This window comes from Peromyscus maniculatus, chromosome 3 (genome assembly GCF_049852395.1).
Source record: "Peromyscus maniculatus bairdii isolate BWxNUB_F1_BW_parent chromosome 3, HU_Pman_BW_mat_3.1, whole genome shotgun sequence".
NCBI lineage: Eukaryota > Metazoa > Chordata > Mammalia > Rodentia > Cricetidae > Peromyscus > Peromyscus maniculatus.
In genome coordinates, this window is record NC_134854.1 from 151,441,349 (window position 1) to 151,465,088 (window position 23,740).

General features: G+C 40.0%; 2 protein-coding genes across 3 annotated transcripts in view; both read right to left on the reverse strand.

Moving 5' to 3' along the window:
- LOC102914220 (C-type lectin domain family 2 member D11-like) overlaps positions 1–23,740 on the reverse strand; it is a 99,812-nt gene that overhangs the window by 55,270 nt on the left and 20,802 nt on the right. The window lies entirely within an intron of this gene.
- On the reverse strand, positions 3,734–14,401 carry LOC102919994 (C-type lectin domain family 2 member E-like). 2 transcript variants are annotated; one of them, XM_015990698.3, is made up of 6 exons: positions 14,113–14,401; positions 12,657–12,801; positions 10,852–10,977; positions 6,704–6,879; positions 6,050–6,153; positions 3,734–5,093 (listed from the first exon to the last, which is right to left on the reverse strand). In XM_015990698.3, the coding sequence occupies exons 2-6, from the start codon at positions 12,742–12,744 to the stop codon at positions 4,949–4,951; spliced, it is 639 nt and encodes a 212-aa protein (XP_015846184.1). In that variant the 5' UTR covers positions 12,745–12,801; positions 14,113–14,401; the 3' UTR covers positions 3,734–4,948. The 2 variants fall into 2 exon arrangements, with proteins under 2 accessions (XP_015846184.1, XP_076422143.1); XM_076566028.1 differs by having other exon boundaries at positions 12,657–12,744; positions 14,113–14,244.

The window sequence follows — 23,740 nt, forward strand, 5'->3', positions numbered from 1 at the left end:
TTATATTTTTTCAGCAACTACATGTCTAATAGAGTGTTAATATTTAAAATACATAAAGAACTTGAAAGACAGGACATCAATAAAATGAATAACCCAATTTGAATGGCACACATATCTAACCATGGAGTTCTCAAAAGAAGAAACATAAATGGCTGGGAAACCTTTAATGAAATGGTCAATATCTTTAATCATCATGGAAATACAAATCAAAACTAGAGATTTTGATTTTACAACAGTCAGATTGGCCAAGATCAGTAAGCAAACAACAGCTCATGTTGGTGAAGATGTGGGTCTAAAGGAAACACTCATTCATTGCTGGTGTGAGTGGAAGCTTGGATAGCCATTAAAGAAATCAGTGTGGTGGTTCCTAAGGAATCTGGTAATCAATCTACATTGAGATCCACCTATATTACACCTGTGCATATACTCAATAGAGTCTACATTCTACAACAGAGACACCTGCTCAACCATATTCATTGCTGCTCTATTCATAATAGGCAGAAATTAGAAACAGCCTAGATGTCCATCAACAGAAAATAGATGAGAAAAACTGGTACAGTTATGCATGAAATATTATTCAGCTATTTAAAAAAGAAAAATAATGAAGTTGTCAGGTAAATGGATGGAGCTAGAAAAAAATTATCCTGAGTGATCTAACCCTGTAGGCAGAGTTTTCCTGTCCTGGCTGCCTGCTCCTAAATAAGTGACACAGAGACTTATATTAATTACAAATGTTTGGTTGATAGCTCAGGCTTGTTACTAGCTAACTCTTACACTTTAAATTAACCCATACTTCTTATCTAAATTCTACCACATGTCCCATGGCTTGTTACCTCATTTTCTACACATCCTGCTTGTTTTGCCTCTGGCAGACATCCTCTCTGACTCCACCCTTCCTCATCCCATCATTCTCAGTTTGGCTTTCCTGCCTAATTTATCCCATTCAGCTATTGGCCAGTCAGTTTGTTTATTAAAACAATCATAGTGACATACATCCACACAATGTACAGAAGGATTATTCCACAGCATAACTCCAGACCCCAAAAGACAAATATGGTATGGATTCATTTATATGGATGTTGGCTGTTAAGTCCTTAATAAGCAGGTTATAATCCCTATAACCACTGAGGTTAGTAAAGGAGCAGAGGGGAGGGAAAAATCTTCCTAGAAAAGGAAACAGAATAGATACTTATAGATAGATGGGGGTGCTGGGACTATAAGGGAAGATCAAACCAGGAGGGGAGTAAGTAAGGGGTTACTGGGAAGGCCATTTGAGGGATTGCATGGAAGTCTGTCACAGTAGAAGCTTCTTAAAATATGTACAAATATGAAATAAATCTAAATTGAATAATCAAACAACAGGGAAGGCTAAGACCCAAATAGACATCCCAAGCCACCAAATGAATCTCCAATGTTGAGAATAGTTTACATCTATTCAAGTTTTTAGCCAAAGAGGCCCAGTGGAAAACTCCTAAACAACTCATACTGTTACTAAGACTATTGGTTGCTCTCCAGAAACTGATTTTAAGGCCCAGTTGCTAAAGACAATGCCTATATAACTCAATGAATATGAAATTATAACTGGTGCCTATCTAGAGCCTTCACCCCTACTGACTAGTGTTCATGAATAATGGAAGGTACTATGTACACTGCCTTGGAAGAAAGGTGAATACCAACCCAGATACTAACCCTTTGGTCTACAATGGTAACGAACATAAACTGGTTCAATAGTGCTATAAAAGTTGTGTGAGTAACCAACCACTATCTTATTGGATTTAAGGCCTACTCCATGAGCTGGAACCCATGCCTGAGACATCAGGTGGTCAAGAACCTGAGATCAGACAGGTCATGAACCTAAGAAAAAACCAAATACTGCTACGTTGCTAAAGGAACACAGCAATAAAATGACTACTAGTAACACTCTGCTATACTCATAGATCAGTGTCTTTTTCAGCCATCATCAGAAAAGATTCACCCTGCTGTAAATGGGAACAAATACAGAGACTCAACTGAACAATGTTCAGACAGTGAGGGACCTTGGAACACTTATCCCTAAATGGAACGTCTTCATAAAATATCTTCTCTGAAGGCTCCATGAACTCTGTAGAATATGAGGCAGAAAGATTGTAAGAGCCAGTGGGGATGGAAGACACCAAAGAAACAAGAACTTCTAGATACAACAGAACTGGAGCTCAGAGAGACTGGAGCAGCATGCACAGGGCCTTTACAGGTCCAGGTCATATGGGGGCCTCAGCCCTGAGAGTAGACGTGAACATTAGCTCCCATCCATAATCCAGAAGCTATCTCTAATTGATAGCCACTTGCAAATGAAAAACTGTTTTTCTCCATTGGTCTTACTGTGTACATAAATCACATCTATGGCTATGACCTATGCCCAGCAGGAGATGGCCTATACAAACAAACTCAAAGTATTTTTGTCTCATATTGGTTTGCCTAGAAATTTTTTTATGCTTACAGATGTTTCAGTTATATATTATGGGTTTCTAATTTTGTGTTTTTATGGAATTTATGTGTGTGCAAATGTGTACCTCTGTGTCTGTATGTGTCTTGTTTTCTTGGTTCTTTTTTTGTTTCTTTGCTTTATCCTATTTTGGCTTGTTTTTAAATTTTCTATTATTAAATTAAATTTAATTAAAATATTTTCGCCGGGTGGTGGTGGCGCACGCCTTTGATCCCAGCACTCGGGAGGCAGAGGCAGGCGGATCTCTGTGAGTTCCAGGAAAGGCGCAAAGCTACACAGAGAAACCCTGTCTCGAAAAACCAAAAAAAAAAAAAAAAAAAAAAAAAAAAAAAAAAAATTCAATATTCTTGTGTTCTAATGAGAAAGGGAGAAAGGAATGGTGTGGATGTAAGTGAGTGGGAAGATAGGGAGGATTTGGAAGCAGTTTGGGGAAGGAAACCATATTTAGAATATATTGCATGAAAAAAATCTATTTTCAATAAAATAAAGGAAAAATAAATAAATATTGAAAATTAATTAAAACATTACAATTACAATTCAAATAAACTTTTAAACTCTTTTGAGATTATAATATAATTACATTTCCACCTTCCCTATACTCCCTCTAAACCCTCTTATATATGCACCTTCTTGTTCTCTTTCAAATTATTGGCCTATTTTTCATTATATATATGAATATATATAATGTATATTATATTATATAAAAGTATATATATAATATATACTTTGTTAGTATAATGTTACTTGTATGTATGTTTTCAGGGCAGATAATTTGGCACTGGATAATCTAATGGTGTCCTCTTCCCCCTCAACATTTCTTAATTGCCTGTAGTTCTTTGTGTGGGCTGAGCCTCAATTGACCATTCTATTCTGTGCATTTAAAGTAGTTAGTTCATACATATAAATTTAATGTTAATCCTTATGCACTCAATGTTTTCTATCATCTTTCTATTTACTGCTAGTTATAAATTTGAGATATGCTTTCAATCTCCAAAAGGTTGCTTTGTATGTCTCCTGAAATGTATCCAGACTAAGCACAGTGGTGGTGGCATATGCCTATAAACCCAGCACTTGAGAGGCAGAGGTAGGCAGATCTCTGAGTTCAAGACAAAATGGTCTACAAAGAAGGTCCAGGACAACCAAGGATACACAGAGAAATACTGTCTTGAAAAACAAAACAAAAGAAAGAAAGAAAAAACAATAGAAAAATAAAGTACAGACTCAAAATAAGTGCAGTCTACTACAGAGAAATGAACATTATTTTTTTATTTCATTTCATTATTTGTGGGTGTGTATATGTACAATACAAGTTTGTAGGTCATAGGACAAACTTGCTGTGTAATGTTTTCTGCTTCCAACATGTGGATCCAGGTGTTGAACTCAGGTTATCAGTCTTAGTGGCTGGTGCCTTTAGCTTCAGAACCATATAACTGGGCCTGAACAAATACTTCAATAAAGGGTAAAGATATGTTCTATGTGGTGATACATAGTTCCAATTCCAGCCATTTAGGGATTCCATAGCAACCTTGTTACAAGAAAAAATTTATAAAAAGGAATGGTGGTAAATATCAGTAGTACAGTGTTTGCCTAGCATGCATGAGAAGGTTTAATCTATATGCCAATAAAGTAAGAAGACAGAGTTAATGGAAGAGATGCTTGTGACCTGTTATTTCGTCCTTTTTGGGACTCATCAGTACAGTATAGCATATGATCAAAAAAATTAAAATATTTTGTTCCTGAAACTTAAAAATGTGTAAATGATTGCAAGATTAGGCATCAAATGCTTTGCAGGAGGTTCAGTAATTAACTGTCTCCTGATCTAAAAAGAGCCTAATAAAGAATAAAATTCAAATGACATTCTCATTATGAAACTCTTAGAAAAGCTAAATTAGGAAACTAAAATGACATTTGCTTATAAAATATTCTTAGTCTATTTTAATTAAAAATGAACACTGAGAAATAAAGTTTAAAAACATTTTGACAGTGGTATTAGATCACAGAATGTGATTCTGTCTAGATCTCATTTCATATTGGTCATTGAATTTTGTAAAAAAAAATGATGACCATGTTTACAATAATATTTGGAGACTACATACCAATTATCATCTTTCTTGTGATTATTGAATCATTTCCATGGGCTCAGTCAACCCACACTTTTAGGTTCTACACATTCAATACAACAACCAATGAAAAAATTCATATCTGGACATAAAAGTGGAGCTCACTATGATTGTACTTTAGGTTTAAGATAAGAATACTAACTCATACCCAATCACCTATTTAATTTAGAATCATCTGTGTTCTTCCAATATCCTGTATTTATGATCCTCTAAATGAGTTTTCATCTTTGGTGTCAACCAATATTATAGATGGATTTTGATGATTTTAGCAGATTAGGTGTAGAGCAGCAACTGTAGATAACAGGTCACAAAGCATCTGTTTCTCATGCATGCTTTGGCACATTCCCTAGCCTGGATTTAAAATTTCTGGGCACTGTAAAGTGTATCTGTTGGATTTGCTGCAAATCCACTTCTTATGCATGTAGTCCCTGGCACCGCTGATCCCGCTTTCATTCAGGTAGGCATATTCTCCTCCTCCTTGGATGAGAACCCTAAAGCAAAAAACAAACAAAAAAATTTTCACACAAGCCATATTACATTCAAACACCAGAACTAGTTTCTTGCCTAGAATCTTTTACATGCTCAGGGTTCGACTTGAACACCATACCTTTGTCATTTGTCTATGTTGAGTCTTGTAATGTTTGTAAAGGTGTTTGACAGGTGCTTGATGTCATATTTGACTGGTTCATGATGTCATGTTCAAATGGACTGCAACAGTCCATGGGTGGCTTCACTGAGGGTTATTTTCAGTTCTATCTTGAAGCATTTTACACATGTATAAAACTATGGGGAAAACCCATTCCGTAGTAAATTACTGAAAGATCTTTCATGATGGATGTGACTTGGCCTGTGTTTTATTGTTCCACTCATAACAGCTATCTCACATCCAGGAGCTGTCTCAGTGCTCTTTGATGATGAGACTTGAGAGGAGGTTCCCAATGCTCCTGGAGTCTCTGCTTCTGTGAACAGGAACAGCTGTGCAAACAGCTGTCTGACAAGTCTTACTCCAGTTGTTCTGCAGTGGCTTCCTGGGGTTTCAGAGCCCTCACTGCCCATCCTAGCTTCTGTCTACTTCTCACAAGGGTGTCTATCATCAAGGAAAAATTTGACTTGGGATGGAGCAAACAACATCTACCCTAGGTGCCATCAACATGCTAAAGATTTTGAGTGAAATCACACTAAGTAAAAGCTTTGAAAATGATGGCCAATAAATGGGAGAACATGCAATAGATTTAAATTTGAAGGTATGTGGAGTTTCTGGGGATTGGCTCTCCATGTAAGCACACACTCTACCTCTGAGGCACACTTCCACTTAGAAGGTTTATATTTCTTCCTTTCCAATACAGTTGCTGTCACATGGCACAGTCATTCATCTCTTACAGACACAATTCACACTCTTCACAACAAATGATCACAGTAGAAAAAAAAGAGTGTTCTGAAAACATACAAGTTGTTATATTTGGTATTTTCTATCCACCAAGGGTGCTCTGGTGACTCTCTGTGCAGGTCGATCCAGTGGTCAGAATTCCCCGTGTATCTCTTCAGGAAATTCTGTCATAAAACATGGAAAGCAAATTCATGTGTCTCTCAGCTTCAGATGACTCTTGAGTCTCTCTGTCCTATAGCCTCCTCTAGGGATGGCAGCTTTTGAGGGTCATCAATTTTGAGGCATAGTGATCCTCAGCAGTGGATGCATTTTACACCCATAATCCAAAATATATTGCTGACCACCCTTGCCACTGTGGCTTGGAAAGTTCCTGATGAAAAATGTCCTGGAAATTTTTAACAGATGCCACATTCAGTATACAACATATGAATGCTTGGAGGAAAACTTACATGACCACAAGGTATCTCAGTATGTCTGGCCTTACAGGTTTTAGTATGAGCACTACATGAGAACGTGTCTCTGCAGTGTCTCAAGGCTCCAGCTAGAAGCAATAACACCAGCAAATGGCATGCACTAATGTGCTCCCCATGTGCCCCATGTGCCCCATCTGACTGGGGTGGGGTTCTTCCTCATGCTTCTGCTTTAATCTCTCTCTCTCAAGGGAATACACACTCAATGGAACAAACATCAAACCAATTCCTGATCCTTTCTTACCAGCTCCTCCAGGCTCTCAAATAGCGCTAGATGGGCCCCTTCTGCCATGCAGGAGGTCTGGCTGGATGTCCAGTTTCTCATGTCTTCAGAAAAATAAAAACATTTACTTCCAAATCCAATCCAGTTTCTTGGGCAGGTGGCATAGTAAGATCCAGGGCTCTCAATGGATGGTTTCACTAAAATACAGACAGTACCATGTAATATAATAAACACACATTTCCACGTCTGGTTCCTTTGGCTACCTATCCAAGTCTCAGTTGTGAGGTGTGTGCTTGGACTATACTTCCATAACTGATCCCTAGGAGACCCCTCTTAGCATGATGGTCCCTATCCCAGAGTTTCCCAGTGGGCTCTGAGGAAATGCTTTACTTTCTTACTTGTATTTTGTGTTTTGAGATAGAATCTCGCTGTGTCCCCTGCCAGGCCTGGATCTCACTATGTGGACTGTACTTGTCTGGAGCTTGTAGTAATCCTTCTGGCTGTGCCTCCTCAGTGCTGGACTAAAGACACCATACCCTGCAAGGAAATCATTTTTAGGCCATCTGTCCCTTATGACTGCTCCTGATTCCTGGAATTCTACAGCTTCCTTTCCCATACTCCTTTCGCATCCTGCTTTTCTCTTGACTAAAGAAAGAAAACTCCCTACTTGTCTGGATTTTACTATCAAGAAATGCCAGCCTGCAAACCATGCCATGGGAAAAATGGTATTTTAGTACCAAAATTTTGATCATGGGCATCCTATAATTCTATCAGACACACATTAAATGTACACAAACATATCCTGGGTCTTGTTAGAGCCAGCCAGAAGGCTATCATTAAGAAATCTGACAACAATGCTGGCCAGTGGTGATGCTTGACTTTAATCCCAGTACTTGGGAGGCAGGGCCAGGCAGATCACTGCGAGTCTGAGGCCAGCCCGTTTAGAAGAATGTGCAGAAGTAGGGATGCACACTTATTTACTGCTGGTGTGAGTACAAACTGATACAACAGGTTTGGAGGATCCTTGGAAAATATAAAAATATACCCGTTGTGTAGCTCAGTTCTGCTACTCTTGAGTATCTAAGAAGAGAATTCTATCTCCTACCCCAGAGAAACTTGTACAACCATGTTTATTGCTTCCCTATTTACAATAGTTAGGAAATGGACCTGACCTAGATGTCCATCAACTGATGAACAGAAAATAAAAATGTGTTACATGTACAAAACAGAATGTTATTCAGCGGTAAATGAAAAATAAAATTTGTAGGAAAGTTGGTGGACAGGGAAAGTTTAATAGTAAGTGAGGTCACCCAAACTCAGAAAGAAAGAGACTCCATGTACTCCCTCACATGCAATCCCAGTATGTGATGTACAGTGTAAACAGCTGTGAGTATAGGCATGGTATAACATGTACAAAGGAGAACAGGAAGTATTATAAGGTGAAGAAGAAGGAGAGGATGCAGCAAGGGGCCCATAAGTCATGAAAAAGTTCATAAAGAGAATAATAAGTATTTCTAGTTTCAACTCCGCCAGTTTTCTTTTTCTGTGGTGGATAAGTACTTAATAATGTGATTGACAGTGAGATTCAAAAACCAGGACCAAAGCTCCATGGCTTCAGCATGGCTGTTCTAACCATGTGAAAGTTCAACAGGGTTTGGGACTTGACAAGTGTTGAGTGGTTATGCTAATGGAGCCCTGTGATGTTTTCATTCGTAAGTCTATTATAATAAAGTGTGTGTGTATGTCTATGTGGGTACATGTATGTGTGTGTTTATTTGTGTGTATATGTGTGTGTGCGTGTGCATGTGTGCATAAGAAGGTCTGAATGCAGCAAGGTTTCAGAGGACAGCTTAGAAGAACAACAGACACTTTTCCTTCATAACTTCAACTTTTTTTTAAGCAGTACAGAATGAATATGTTGCTGTCTCAATGATCTAGTGAGTCTTAGAAACAAGTGATTTGATTAGAAATGCTAAATATCAGAAATGACCACCAATTATATTTAGTCAAGGGGAATTTGTTATAGCTGTTCCCAGTTCTTATACCCAGTACCATGAGGCTTCAGTGACAGGTTCAAATGCAATGGGCAGTGAGGACGACTATGATTTCTATTTATCTGACTCTTTTCAGAGCTACATAATAGTTTAGGTTACATTGACTAAGACTTGTTGTCAATGTTTTTCCTCTTAAGATGTGTGTATTATTCTTTGGGGTGACTAAAATTGATTTCATCAGACAATATTGAGTGGTGGTGGTGCACACCTTTGATCCCAGCACTTGGGAGTCAGAGGCAGATGGATCCCCAAGTTCAAGGCCAGCCTAGTCTACATAGTGAGTTCCAGGACAGCCAGGATCCATAGAGAAACTTTCTCTCTCTATCTATATATATATATATCATGAGATATCATATATCATATATATATATATATATTGATATCATGGAACATTTGCTCCAGCTGTGGCAGCAAAGCTGTACAAGATTCTATCACAGTATTCAGAACAGTCTACTAGAGCTAACTGGAGAGCCAGCCCATAGGCAGCACCAGGGTATGAAAAAAAACCAAACAACCCACAAATGCTGCGAGGACCAGTTTCTATCTAAGGGGAAAATAAGGAAATATACTTTCTGATGGCAACTTCCTCTTTTACTTCCTCTTAAAAAAAAACTTCCCTCTGAAAATCTATTTCCACACAGCTACATCCCTCTCTACACAGTTACATTCTCCACACAGCCATGTACTTCTTCTACTTAGCTATACATCTCATCTATCAGCTCTCTCACCATACAGCCACATCTTTCTCTTCACACTTCTTATACCTCTCACACTTCTTGCTCACACAGCTCTTCTTCACACACACACACACACACACACACACACACACACACACACACACACACTTCTCTTCAAGGCTCTTTACACAGCAGCTCTGTACACAGTCCCCTCTCACAGCCAAACTCAGGACAATTATATGTTACATTTTTAGGGTCCAACCCATCCTCATAACACATGATATATGACACAGTTTCTTTCAGGCCAGGTAGGTCACACCGACTGGCCAGTGAGTAACACTTGGCCATGCACATAGCCTGAGTGGTTAGGGTTCCCAGACAGAGAGTGACATTGAACCTAAGGACCTAAGCAATGAAACAATTAGTTGGCTGAGCCTTGAGTTTTCTATCATTGGGTGTGCGTGCAGAAAGCCAAATGCTGCAGGAATGTTACATCTTAATGTTGTCAGCCTGACTTTGGTTAAGCAGACACTTGAAACTTGCTCTTGAGTATTCTCTGCAAGGGCAGCTTAGTCTATTTTAGATTTGCTCTAAGGTCTTTGAAAATGTGTAAAAGGCTGTCTTTGTAGCTGAGATTTTCCTATGTTAGTCTGAGTTTATGAAAAATATCCTAGTATTATTTCTATTCATCATAATTATACAGCTTAAGCAGAAATCATCTTCCTGATGACCCATAGCTATATATGTGCCCAAAGATGAAATACTTACATGAGATGAACACAAAATAAGTGAAGTGGCATATGAGAAAAAATACAGACAGAAAATTCAGTCAATGACCCTTGGCTTTGCCAAGTAGGGCTCCCCATCAGAGAATTTTTTGTCTGAGAGGTCAACCTGTTGAATACTAGTTGTTACCTGCTGTATACTCCTACAGCCCTTGGCTGTCTACAGCTAAAAGCTTAGAAATCACATATTCTGGAACTTTCTATTTAATATTTTCAGAACATGGCTGAAGATATCAACTGAAACCATGGGTCTGGGGGTGGGGTTCTGTATCTTCCCCAACCACATTACTCTTCACTGTTCTCACTTCCCTTAGCTGTAGCAATCTCTCTGAGAGTCTCTTTGCAAGTTTTCTCCCTTGTTCTCTGTGTTGAATAGATCTCCCAGGAGGACATGTGTCTCCTGCATCTCTGTCTAGAGGTTGCTGAATGCCATCTTCCCAGGGATGCTAAGCCTGGCCTCCTGTGTACACCACAGCCTGTGCTGATCCTTCACTGCATCTTCCTGCTAGACCCCACGTTCCCAGAGAACAGGAATTTCCAGTGAGTTTTCTCCCCAGCCCTTCCCACAGTGCCTGGCTCACAGTGGTCAGTAAGTCTAAGTGACAACGTGGACGTGGACAGAACGCTGCAGAATCTAGAGATGAGTCACTCACCTGACAATGCAACAGACAGTGCAATTACAGCTGCAGTGAGGACGGCGATCACTGTATAGCAGCAGTAGAGTTTAGCAGGGGACTCAGGGGAGACGATCCTGAGACATTTTTCTTGGAGCTTTTTACCTGAAAATATAAATATCAGAACATCAATCTCAAGAGGCTATAAGGGCAGATAAAGACCAAGAAAAAGGTAAGAGTGTCTGCTCATCATTCTAGTGTGACTCTGGGAGTCCTAGCCAGGACAGTGGGACAAGAATAAAAAATAACAGTCAAGCCTCATAGAGATAAAAGACAGACAGACAGAGACACAGACACGGACACACACACACACACACACACACACACACACACACGGCAGGGTGGAGGGACCCTGACAGTCCATTGTTGTGGGGCATTTACCCACCACCCCCACAGTTCCCCAGAGTTTTCTTGAGTGCAATCAGCAGGAAATATTAGATAGAAGGATTTATAGAGGAGACTCTTGCAGAGATAAACAGACAGAAAATAAAGGATAGCCTTGAGAGGGCCTGGAACCTATTTCAACGGGCCCCGACTAGCTCTGGCGCAGGGTTTTTATAGAGACACCAAGGGGTGGAACAAAAGACCTCCTCCCCCAGCACAGCCAAGTGCAGACCATCTCAGACACCTGCACTCAGGCCCATGGTCCTGATCATCCTCTATTCGGACCTGCTGGGTAAAGCCACGAGGAACCCGAGAATGGGCTCCCACACATTGTTTATCTTTTTATCCTTTTTTAGGGACCAGAGCAGAGTGTTCATTGCACTAAATCCCAGTTATTTTTCTGGTGTGTAGATAAAGCTTTTGGTATTGCAACCAAGAAATCTTTGCCTGAAACAAAGCTCTCATTCATAAAGATGTTTTTTCATTTTTTTTTTCAAATAGATTTAAGTTCTAGGCTTCATGTTTGGGTCTGTGATCCATTCTGAGTCTATTATAATGCACAGGATGAGGTGTGAGTCTTACCATGAAAACCCACTGTCTAAATCTCATATGCAGAAGAGTTTTCATCCTTTCCCCACCTAAGAATTGTCTACCTTCCCTGCTCTACAGTGCATGTACACACACACTATAAACATACATTGATTTTTAAAAAGAAAAATGAGCCAAAATATGGAATAAAATGGTGCTTATGTAGTAAATACATGCATTAACTGTGCTTAATATTGCCAAAATTCAGGGGAAAATAGTTGAAAAACAGTTTAACATTTTGTTACAGTGAGACTACCTTTACCTCATGGTCTGGATCTTGGGAAATTCCTCTTTACATACAAGCCTGTCTGTATTTACAGCAACTTTGTGAGTTAACCGTGTATTTTGCAACAGCTCAAATATTCCTGAGCTTGTGACAAAGTAAACCAACATTACTCAGCCCTGAGGAAAATGATGGAAAGGGAAACTGAAGCTCATGCTTACACATGCCCATGTCTTATGCTGGTTAAATGATCCTCAGCCAGCTGTCCCCAGAGGTCCCTAAGATAGGCCACATACACCAAAAACAAATTAAACAAACAAATGCAACCCAACCAACCAAGCAAGCAATCAACCAAACAAAAACTATGTCTTAGAATTTTGTAATTAATTTATTGTTCATTTTTCTTGCTCAGAAATGTTTGAGTATATTTTCTTTTAGAATAATTACTGTAACAGAGGCCTTCATGCATGTCCACTTCTACAGAGACCCACTGTGACAGGCTAACAGGCTGGGGGTTCAGCTCCTCTGAGGGTCCCTGGTTTATCTCCTCTATCTTTTAGTTTGAATTAGGTTGCATTAAAATACATACCTATTTCTACATCTTGCAGGCAGTCTGGTATAGTGAAGTCTGTCTCTAGCATGCCCATGGAAGCCTCTTCAGCCTTTGCAGCCTTCATCTATGAGCCAAGAGGAAAAGACTCAACTGAATCCAGGAAGACGTTTGGAACTTGAAACTGTGGAAGAAAAAGGACTTTGTGTTCTGTATGTTGTTGCTCCTAATAAAATATTTTACAAGCTTAGCCCAGCCTGTCTGGGTAATTCATTAACTACTCCTTATCAGTCCTGAACATGTGATCTCTCAGCACAGTTTTCTATTTCTTGGAGAAACAGAATTAGAGTAGGCTATGGTCACCTTGAGGACTAGTCTAAGCACACTACAATTAGAAAATGCTAAAGGAGGCATGTCCTATCCCTCTTTCCTTTTTCTCTGTATACCAGTTCTTAATATCTCTCCCTACTGTGTTCCAAATTTCTACATCTAAAGTCACCCAGTCTGGAAACGAGGGTCTGACTGTACAAACGTAAGAAAATCAGTCAGTTGACCAATGCTGGTCTCGATTCCTTTTTCCTTAAGTGTATGTTTAATAATGTCAATGAAGAATTGTTTTTCTTTAGACTCTCCTTGACCATCTTGAGGGAAAGACAAACAGAAGGGAAAAAATGTAAGGGAAACTAGGGAACTACTAGGTTACTAACCCTTCTTTATTTGGCAGTCATTAGCCAAGGGCATACAGCACCATGAGGGAGATCTTATGTGTGGCAATCATTAAAGGAATGCATCTTCTTTTTGGACAGTCTCCAAGAAGAGCTGTCTTTCTCCCACAGACAGTCTTCTTGATTACTAATTCAGTATCCCTGTTCCTGGCCCTAGGTACCGCCTCTATGAGGATCAACCTCCAACAGCACAGGGCTCAAAGGGAATCCACAGAGTTGGCTTACTAAGACTTTTTTTTATCTGAGGGGGTAAGAGGAAGACACTCATATACTTTCTTCATGGTTTCCTTCTGACATTTTCTTCATTATTCTTCCGTATTCTCTCTCTTATTTTTCCTAGTGATTTCCTTCTCTCATCCTGGATGTTTCCCATCTAACTCTCTTTATTTTTTCCTTTACAGCTTATATACCTCAGAAAAATCTTTCAAGCAGTATAAAGATTACAATATGGTTACATTCTACTTTTCAAGTGAATGACTACAATGAATACAAGTAAAAACCAGCATTTTTCCATATTCTTTACATAATTAAACATTTTACATCTTACAGGTGTAAAGCAAGTTGTCCCCAAACCCACATAGATTCATGTCCAAACAACCTGCTTTTGATTAACAGAGGGTGAGCAAGCAAAAGTATTTTTCTCAGCCAGTTCTTTTTCTGGTAGTCTGTATTTTGTGGTTACAAAAAAAGGACTAATCATTATAGTGGCAATTAATGAGGCAATTCCAAGTAATTTATCTGATAGTCAAAAAAGTTTTGAGTCAACTTACAGCAATCGAAGGGGTCGGTTAAGGGATCCAGGAGAAGTGAGGTGCAGTCCAACGAGGTTCTCTGGAGAACTCTGACTTGTCTGCAGTCCAGTATCCAGCATCCAGGATCACTGCATAGCCAAGAAAGTGAGCACATAAACATTTCCGTTCTTAAGAGGTTCAGTCTCAGCCACGCCCTGGGCAGGGACAGGTACCTAGCAGTTACCTGCTGCCTACTAGGGGTGGTGCTTTAGGGGTGAAGCACAGACAACCACCTCTACAAATCATCTTATTATTTATCTCAAAAGGTAATCTTATAAGAAATCTTAGAAGAATCACAAATCTAAACTTTTGGATATGTTAAAAAAAATCAGATCTATTTTAAATCCTTGGGTGCATACCCACTCATCAACAGTTTTTTTTCTATCAGGAAGCTGAGGGTAGAAATGGGCACAAGGAATTAATCATCACCTTTGGTCACCAAAACATTCTAGCAAGAAAGGTACATCAACTAATAATAATTGGGCTACTTTATTCTTATTCCCTGACCTTTACGAGTCCCTCACTGAATTATGTGCCTTTCTAAACTTTAGATTCTCTTCTTGGGTTTGCCACCTCAAAGGTATTTAACGAAAGCATCTTAGTCTAACTAACTTATTTTCCAAGCTTCATTTCAGCTATGATGAACTTAAAAACCTGTGAACACATCTCCCAATATTAAGATTAAAAGAATTAGATCTGGCTGGACTGCTGGGACTCAGTTGTTTTTCTTCATCATTAACCTAAGCCACAGTCTATAAGGCTCCTCAATAGAAACTCATGTGTTCTAGCTGTGTGACACTTCTTTGTTTTATGTTTCATCCTCTGCAGCCTCTGGTTTATCAGAGGCAGGGACAATATTTTATCCTATATTTACCTATATTAACCTATATTAAATTTTCCACTAAACTGACCTCTATCATAATCCCTTACTATATTTATTAAAGACCCTCAATCATCAAAATCCTATTTAAACTAACACTATTATTGTATACAATCATTGTTTCAGTTAAACAGTACAGCTTAGGAGGAATTCATTCTCATAATAATCCACGGGTAAAAATGCCCAGTAGCTAGGCTGGAGAGATGGCTCAGCCGTTAAAGGCTAAGCTTACAGCCAAAAAAAAAAAAAAATGACCAGTAACATGGGATATTTCCAAGAGATGATCATACTGCCTTAAGAGCAGTGGGGATCTCTCCATGCCCATTTTCCCATCAGGGTTTTGTTTCCTGATGGGTCAACATCCTGAAGTCAGTTGCCATCTGCTGCTCCTTTGACGTCGCCATCGGCATTAGGCAATTGTGAAATGACATTAAGTGGACTTTAACTTAAACATGATAAATGAAACTGGTAAATACTTTAGAACTTGAAAATATCCTGCACTTATCACCGATTCCTTAAGAAAAACACTGCTTTGATGAAAATTGTTGTTATTAATTGGAGAAAGCATGCATTTATTTATTTATTTATTTATTTATTTATTTATTTATTTATTTATTTATTTATTTATTTCAAAAAGAGTCTCACTATGTAGGCCAGGCTGGCTTCAAACTCACAGAGATAAGCTTGCCTCTGCCTCCTAAGTGCTGTCAGTAAAGATGTAAGCCACCACACTCAGGCTGGACAGAATTTCTAGATTTGTCCGTTCTGATAATATTCAGTAATTGTGATGTTCATTAGAAAAATGAGGGAGCTGCTGAAATGGTGGTAAAGGGAACACAGAGCTAGACAGCCATGACCTATGCAGGGATCTATCCTGGAATGAATGACTTCATTCCTCTGTGGGTGCTCCACAAAGAGAACAGGAACAGATCCGTATGAGAGGTCTCATTGAGTTATGATTTATGATAAGTAAATTGGAATGATACAACATTCCTGTCAGCAGTGTGATAGAGTGCAACAAAGAACTAAGTACAACAGATAAGAGAGGAATGAGCATATAGTTCATACAGGGAAGTGTAATTTATGTAGAGTTCTAGAGAAACGTACTGTGCTATATTCCCCTAATAGGATGGACAGTGATAATAGAGAGTAAGGTCCTGCTACACCAACAACGTAATGACATTTCATGTGTACTTTGCCTTGCTTTTTTTTAATAGAAAGCAAGAAAAAAGCTCTAGAGACCATTACATACCTATTACTTTGGATAAAAAAGACCACTATATAAATTTTCAGAGGTGACATGTTACATCTGATGGAAGAATAAATATTTGTAACTATGTTGTAAGACTTTGGCATATTTATTAATGTTAAACATAATCAAACCTAGCTATGTTGTAAAACTTTGGCATATTATTAATGTTAAGCGTAACCAAACCATGCTATAGCAATGTTATTTGTTTACATGTGCACAATGGACATGTGAAAAATGGACATACTAGTATTATTTCTAACAGCCAAATCAGAAAACTAGATATTCATTAATAGCAGAATAGAAACACACTATGTTCTAGTTACATGGTTTGCATACCACACATCACTGAAGAAGAACCCATTCATGCAAGGCAACAGCATGAATAACCTCAAAATCCTATTAAGAAGTGAGATGTCATGGAATACATGGGAAACAGTTTCATTTTTTTTTAACCAAGTTCAAAGTTGTGCATTTAAACACATTGTAAGTATGCAGTGCATGAAAAGGAAGGGTTAAGAGAACAGATGCTTTGAAATGCCCAAGAATACTGGATCATTTGTTTACAAAAAAAATGAAACTCAAGTCAGCTCCCAGTTCAAATTGGATTCTGTTCTTCCAACCCAAAATATCAGTATTTCTTGAGGCTGCAGCTTTATGAAGCTTACCCAATATGGCAAAGCCAAAACCTGCACCAACTTCACCTCTTCTGATTCTCAGTTGACTTCAAATCATTTTTCACACAGCCTGGGCCATGTCTGCCTCCTCTGAAAACCTTGAGTTAGGTAGGAACCTAGGTCTGTACATAGACACTGCCATTATTTTTAATATTTTTTCTGGGATTATGACTCATACGGTGCCTGACTATCTCTTCCTATCTCAGTCTAAGGTCAGTACATGCTGTAAGGACTGCAATCACAAGTCATAAAAGTGAAGATAGACAAGACCCTGACAGGAAGGCAGAGAGGAAAGAGTCCATAGATTAAAAGACCAGATGACAAATTTCAGGAGTCAGATGTTTTTGTTCCTGATGACACTAAATATTTAAAATCTCTTTGTAAGGAAGAGTAATTGTTAATCCTGAAGATGGGGGAGAAAGACCACTGACTTAATTCATCATGGCCAAATTCATTAAAGCAAGCAGTTAAATAAAGTAAGATTTTGTATTCATGTTCAAGGGCTGCCTCCCGCTAAGGTGGGGTTTGAGGAGGTCAGCCTTGGACATGAGAAAGACAAGGCTTTTATAGCTCAGGGGTAGGGAGCTTCCTACTATAAGGGATGTGGCAGACAAAATAGATGGGGATACAGGAGCAGAACTAACAAGTTAGTCCTAATGACCTCTTGATACCAAGGCATGGTTGCAAGGTGGGGGCATACCAAGGTAATCATAACAAGAGATAGTCATAACAGGAGGTGGTCATATAACCTTTTGAAACAATTGTTTCAAGATAATTATAAACAACATAACTGAAACAAAGACATGGTTGCCATTCCTGGAACAGGCAGTACAGAACCATTTGTAGTTAAGGTTACAGATGAGGCATAGCCCAATCCTTGAAGAACAGAGGTTTAACCACAAACAAGAATGAACCTACTTTGTCTTTTCTATCAGATGACTTTTAAGCCCAAGATGGAGGCAGGCTGGTTCTCCATAACAAAGACTGACCTTCATGAAGTTAGCTAGAAGCTTCCCCAGGTGCATGTGACTTTTCTGGTCAGGCACTGGCAAAGTGTAATGAGGTGCTGTCGTTCTTCATCTCTTTCCCTACATATCTTTCTATTTCTGGAATTGTTATACAACAGATGATACCATGGGATTCAAAGAAAGTCTGAATTCTGAAGTCGGGAAACATTTCCAGTTCTTCATGAAGGAGCTTGGAATTTTTGACTTCATCCTCACAACAAACACCAAGGTGAACCATCTGGAAACCAAACAGCTCTTCTAGGCCATTTAAGAGAGGAGAGGACACAAGACAAAGACGTACTGGAGAGACAGAGGAGGGGTAGCAGGAAGCCATATAGCTCATGGAAGCTCATTTTGGACCTGTTCTCCCACAGTTAGAGCCAAGACAGAGCCATAAAACCTTAGCTGTAATTAAGAATGTACTATGGGCTCAGTGTGGTTAACTTGATAGTTACAACACTTGCAAGAGCCAGTTGGAAGGCATCCACAACCTATGGGACTGGCCTCCAGAAACTTGACTACATCCTCACAGGAAATATCACAAAACAATCTTCTTATAATCACAATAGGAGAGAGGAAAAACAATTTATAAAATATAAGGCTGAACACTCTGCTCTTAACAAAAGTGTTGTCTAAAATAAATAGATAGATGATTGATAGATAGATAGACAGATAGATAAACAGATAACAACAACAAAACCCTAAGAACTCAGAACAGAAGAGCAGGAGTTAGAAAATACATACTCTAGTTAATATAATATATATGCATATATACTATATATCTAGATACTATACTATACTATACTATACTATACTGTAATACAATACATACAGAGAAGGAAAGGCAACTTGAGTTGACTCTGGCCTTCTATGGGGAAGAGGAATACCCATCTTCAGCTGCTGGAGCTACCCATCTGCTCCCACATAAGATGGGAGGGAATAAGTAAAGAAACACTGGAGTTCAAAGTCAAAAGCACAAGGTCTCCAAAACCCTGAGACCTTATCACACTTTCCAATCTTTGCATCTCAACTACATGCTAAAGGAGCATTGTGTCTGTTCATCTAGAAAACCTGAAAGGCACAGCTCAATGCAAACCATGTGACTGGAAGATCCAGAAGAACCTTCAGAGGGGGACATGCCAGGGGTTGGTGGGGGGAGCAATGAGACATCACCACTTATCCATTGGATGACTACACTAAGAAATCGTCTTCCCCACTAAGAAAATGAAGGACTGTTAACTGTGGGGAAATTGAAACCATTATTCACTGAGGTGGGGAAAAGCAAAATGGTACCACCACTGTAGAAAACTGTGGTAAATCATCAAAAAAGGAAAAAAAAAAAGAAGGGAGGGATGGAGAGAAAGAAGGAAGGAGAGAAGGAGGGAAAAGAAGAAAGAAAGAGAATAGATTGGCATGGTAGCTACAGCCCTACTTCTTGTTATATGACCATAAATATTGAAGTTTCATCCCATCTGAAATTAATCATGATTGGATCCCATGGTGTAGTTATGAGAGACGAGGAGGCCTCTATGGAGGAATCTACTACTGAGATTTTGCCAAATGGACATGTAGAGAAACTGCCTTCTAAGTATTTATTTTATCTCTTTGGAAGAGTCACCTTTCAGCCTTGTTCAGACAAGTATCTTTAGGGAATGGGTGTTGGTCAAAGTCGTGACTCATAGATGGTTCAAATACTGAGAATAAGTGAGTGCTGAATGCTCAGCATCAAACCCAACATCAATGTCACCAACACGTTGAGACCATATCACACTTCCCCATCTCTGCTGGAGCTACAGCTCTCAGCCCCAGGTCTGAGGCCCTTGTCATGAAGACTCGGTAGCTCTCCCCACTCTTCCCACAACAAGGACCTGCAGTTTGTTTTTTCTACTCTCCTTACAGCCCCTTGTCCTTCTTCGGCCTCAGCTCCACCCACTTTGTCCTCTTTCCCCTTCTCCCTCCTGCCCTGGCTGCTAGAAAACTCATCAGCTGCTTCTTCTTCAGCTGTCAAGCAGCAGCTGCTTTCCTCTGTCCACAGTGGGGCCTGACTACACTCAGCTTCCCTGCCTCTTGCATCTCCGTGGCTTTAGCCATCAACCCTGCTCTCAGTTGTCCCCGCTGCTACTTCCTAGTGTTATTAGTTCAACCTAAACTGCCTAGTGTAGGCAATTAAAGGCCACTCAAGAGAGGCCTTTGGGCAGGCCTGAGGCAGCACAGAGCTGCATCTGCCAGTAGATTTAGTGAGTCAGAGCAACCTTAGACGGTCCAAGTGCTGAGAATAAGTGCGGAGTGCCCAGCCTCAAACAAGACATCCATGTCGTCTACTCCAACGTCAAGAGAATGCAGTGGAATATATTCAGAGGGTCGGGCTGTAAGAGCTAAGTGATAGGTGGGATGCTGTCCGCTGGACATGGCATGGCCATTGTAATCATGAGCACATATGTTCGCAAGGGAACTGGGAAGGGGAAGGAAAGAAGGAAAATAAGGGAGGGAGAAAATAAGAGAGGAATGGAGGGAAATAAAGGTAGGTGGGGGGAAATGTGGAAGAACAAGGGGTCAGTGGGAATAAAGGGGGATAAGAAAAGGGAGGAAAAGGTGAACGTGCTCACGGTGACTAATTATATTCAAGCATATTATCGAACATAAAAAATTGATAAAACATTTAAAAGATATGAGGCCTTTGGGGAAGTGATTTAGTTATGACTCACAGATGGATTAGAACTTTATAAAAGGGTTGAAGCAACTTCAGGATCTTTTTGTCATTTTACTGAGTCCTGCTAAGTGGGAACAGAGCATTCATCCCTCTGCCTTTACATCCCTTTCTACCATGTAAGTGGCAGCAAGAAAGTCCTCACTAGACACCAGAGGCCAGGAAGGTAATGTCTGCTTTTATACTGTAGTTCCACACCACTGTCCAAGGTAGAATGCTCACAAAGCCAAAATATGGAAGGAGCCCAAGTGTTCAACAGGAGATGGTTGGATAAATCCCATACATAGGAGCTGGAGGGATGGCTCAGTGATTCAGAGCACAAGCGGCTCTTCCAAAGAACCTAGATTGGATTCCCAGCACACACATAGCACCCCACAACCATCTGTAACCCGAGTTCCAGGGGGTCTGATGCCCTCTTCTGGCCTCCATAGGCATCAGACACCCAAGTCATGCACAGACACACATGCAGGCAACATTCTCATTTTACAAACAAGTTTTAATTTACATCTTTTCAATCCATCTCCTACCTTAATGTCCCTCCCTTCCAGTCCCTCTCTCCCTGCTAGTCTCTCTCCCTCCCTTCTTTCCTGTTTTCCTTCCCTCCTTCTTTCTGCCTGTCACATTAACACCCTAACCATTTTTATGCTTTCACATCTTTATATCAGGTGTGTTTTGTCCCTATTGGTCATGTTCTGCTTAAATTTCACTATCAAGAACCATCTGTAGCCCTAGTGGAAAACCTATAGCTTCTGTCATTGTATAGAATGCTGTGCCCTCTCCTGAGATAGTTTTGACTATACATTTGTCAGTATGAAAAACATAGCTCTCCCCTAAAAGGGGTGAAAGATAGTTTATTCTGGAGCCAAACATGAATGTCCGTGGCCCAGTAGCACAGATTCAAGTTACCCCAAACTCCATGATCTGAAGTTTTTATACTAACAGAACAAAAAATGCCACAAATCAAGATACATTTCAAATATGGTGGAAACTTCAGATGGGCAGGTTACAGCAATATGGGGAAACCTCTGCTATAGGTCTCACATGCTACCTGGTGACATTCTTCAGGTTTTGGTCAGTGGAAGCTAGGAGTCTAACACTTTCCAAACATGCTTCACCTGTCAGCTACAAGTAAGACAAGTCAGACACAGAGGCGGGCAGTGAGTGGATATCACTTTAAAGATAAATTGTAATGGGGCTCTGGACCTGCAATATCCCTGCTCTCCACTATCACTGAAGTTCTAATCAGACAGTCAGGGTTTGTAGGAGGTTCAAAGTGCTGTGTAAGTTTCATTGCACAGTAGTTAGTAAGTTCTTTATAGGAAGTGATGACTTCACTAATACATGAGTCTGAGACCTGGACAGGATAAGAACATGGCTTGCTCACTGACTCCCCAGAGAGGAAACACATGAGACTTTTATTTCTAGCCATTGGGGTGACTGTGATAAAGTCTGAATCATGTCTGATGTTTCCACTGGTCTCAACTCACTTATTCCTTATACAGAAAGTAAAGAACTTCATTAGGCTGTGGGGGTGCCATGGATTGCTCAGACTTGCTTGTCATTTCCAGAAAGTTTGCTATATTTAAGTTCAGCTTCTTTTCCCGCTGTCTGTTTTTCAGGAATATCAACTTTACATTCCCAAGACCTCTTAATTCTTTCAACAATTACCCTTCTCACTGCTTTAACTTGGCTACCAGGATCAACTTCGTATTCACCATTTCCAATGGAGTCCTCCTTTCTCTAGTCTTTATTGTCTTTCATGTCTCTGCTAACCACTGAAGGCTCATTTATTCCTCCACCATTGTGCTTTATTATCTTATTTTGAGCTGCTATGGGTGTGCTTTTATTGAAGCTGTCTCTAAGTTATTGGAGTGTGAAGAACTTTCCATATGAGTATATTTTATTTACCCTAAAATGTTTATTCTAATGTAAATTCTTCATCAACTTTCAGATTGTTTTCCCCAGATTTTGATGTGGTTTATGGTAAAGGAATGTCAGAGCCATATCTATGCAGAGTCCCCAAGGAAGTTATTCTTGCCAAGAAAGTTATTCTTGTAATTACACATTGTGCACATTGTGTGTAGAAATGTCAGTGATCAGCTGCCTGAGGGTTCTTTCCTCCACCTGGGTGGTAAGAAGTTCTTACATTTCTTATTTGCAGAGGTGAGTCACAGCAGCTGTCTGGGAATCAGCAGCAGCTGGCGCCCTCAAGTGCTCATTCCTTGTGCAGACCTCAGTCTCCAGGACTTTGGACCCTTCTTTAGTCCTTAGCAGAGGCCTGCATTACAGCTTTCAACTCCAGGTCTCAGATCCTTGTTCATGAGTACTAGGCAGCTTTCTGGGACTCTTCCCACAAGGACCTGCAGTTTCTTTTTTCTCTCTCCTTACATCCCTTTGTCCTTCTTTGGCCTCAGCTCCGCCCCCTGAGTAGCTGGAGAAACGACCTTTGGACCAGCCCTGGTCATTGGTTTCTGACCAGTCCCAGCACTTTGTTTAGATCAATCACAGCCTTGACTTTTGCACCAAGCACAGCCTTTGAGGCTTATGTTTTGGAATCACAGGCTGCATTCTTAGCATCAGTCATGGAAGTGTTTTTGCTAGGCCAGCAGGGAGGTATTCCCCCTCTGACCTAGGTGAAAATCATTGCAGGGCCATGTACAGCTCAGTGAACTTTCTGATAGCGAATAGTCTGGTTAAAACTATTCCCAACGGCCAAAACAAACTTAGTAATTTAATACCACAAATGTAGTGTGTGTGTGTGTGTGTGTGTGTGTGTGTGTGTGTGTGTGTGTGAAGAGTGGATGTGGGAGTGGATATGTGTGTGTTTGTTCTTGAGTCTTGAGTATAGACACACGTGTACTAGAGCACACATGTGGCTGTGGAGGTCAGAGGACAACTGTGGGCATGAGTCCTCTCACCTTTCAACCTTGTTGGATACAATATCTTTTTACTGCTCCATTAGCCCAACTAACCAGCCCAGGACCACCTGAAAATTGAGCAGCCCCTCACTCCCTTTTCCTCACAGGGCCACACTGGGATTACAGATGTTTTCTTGCTGTCATTACCCAAGTGTCCCCCCCCCCCAAG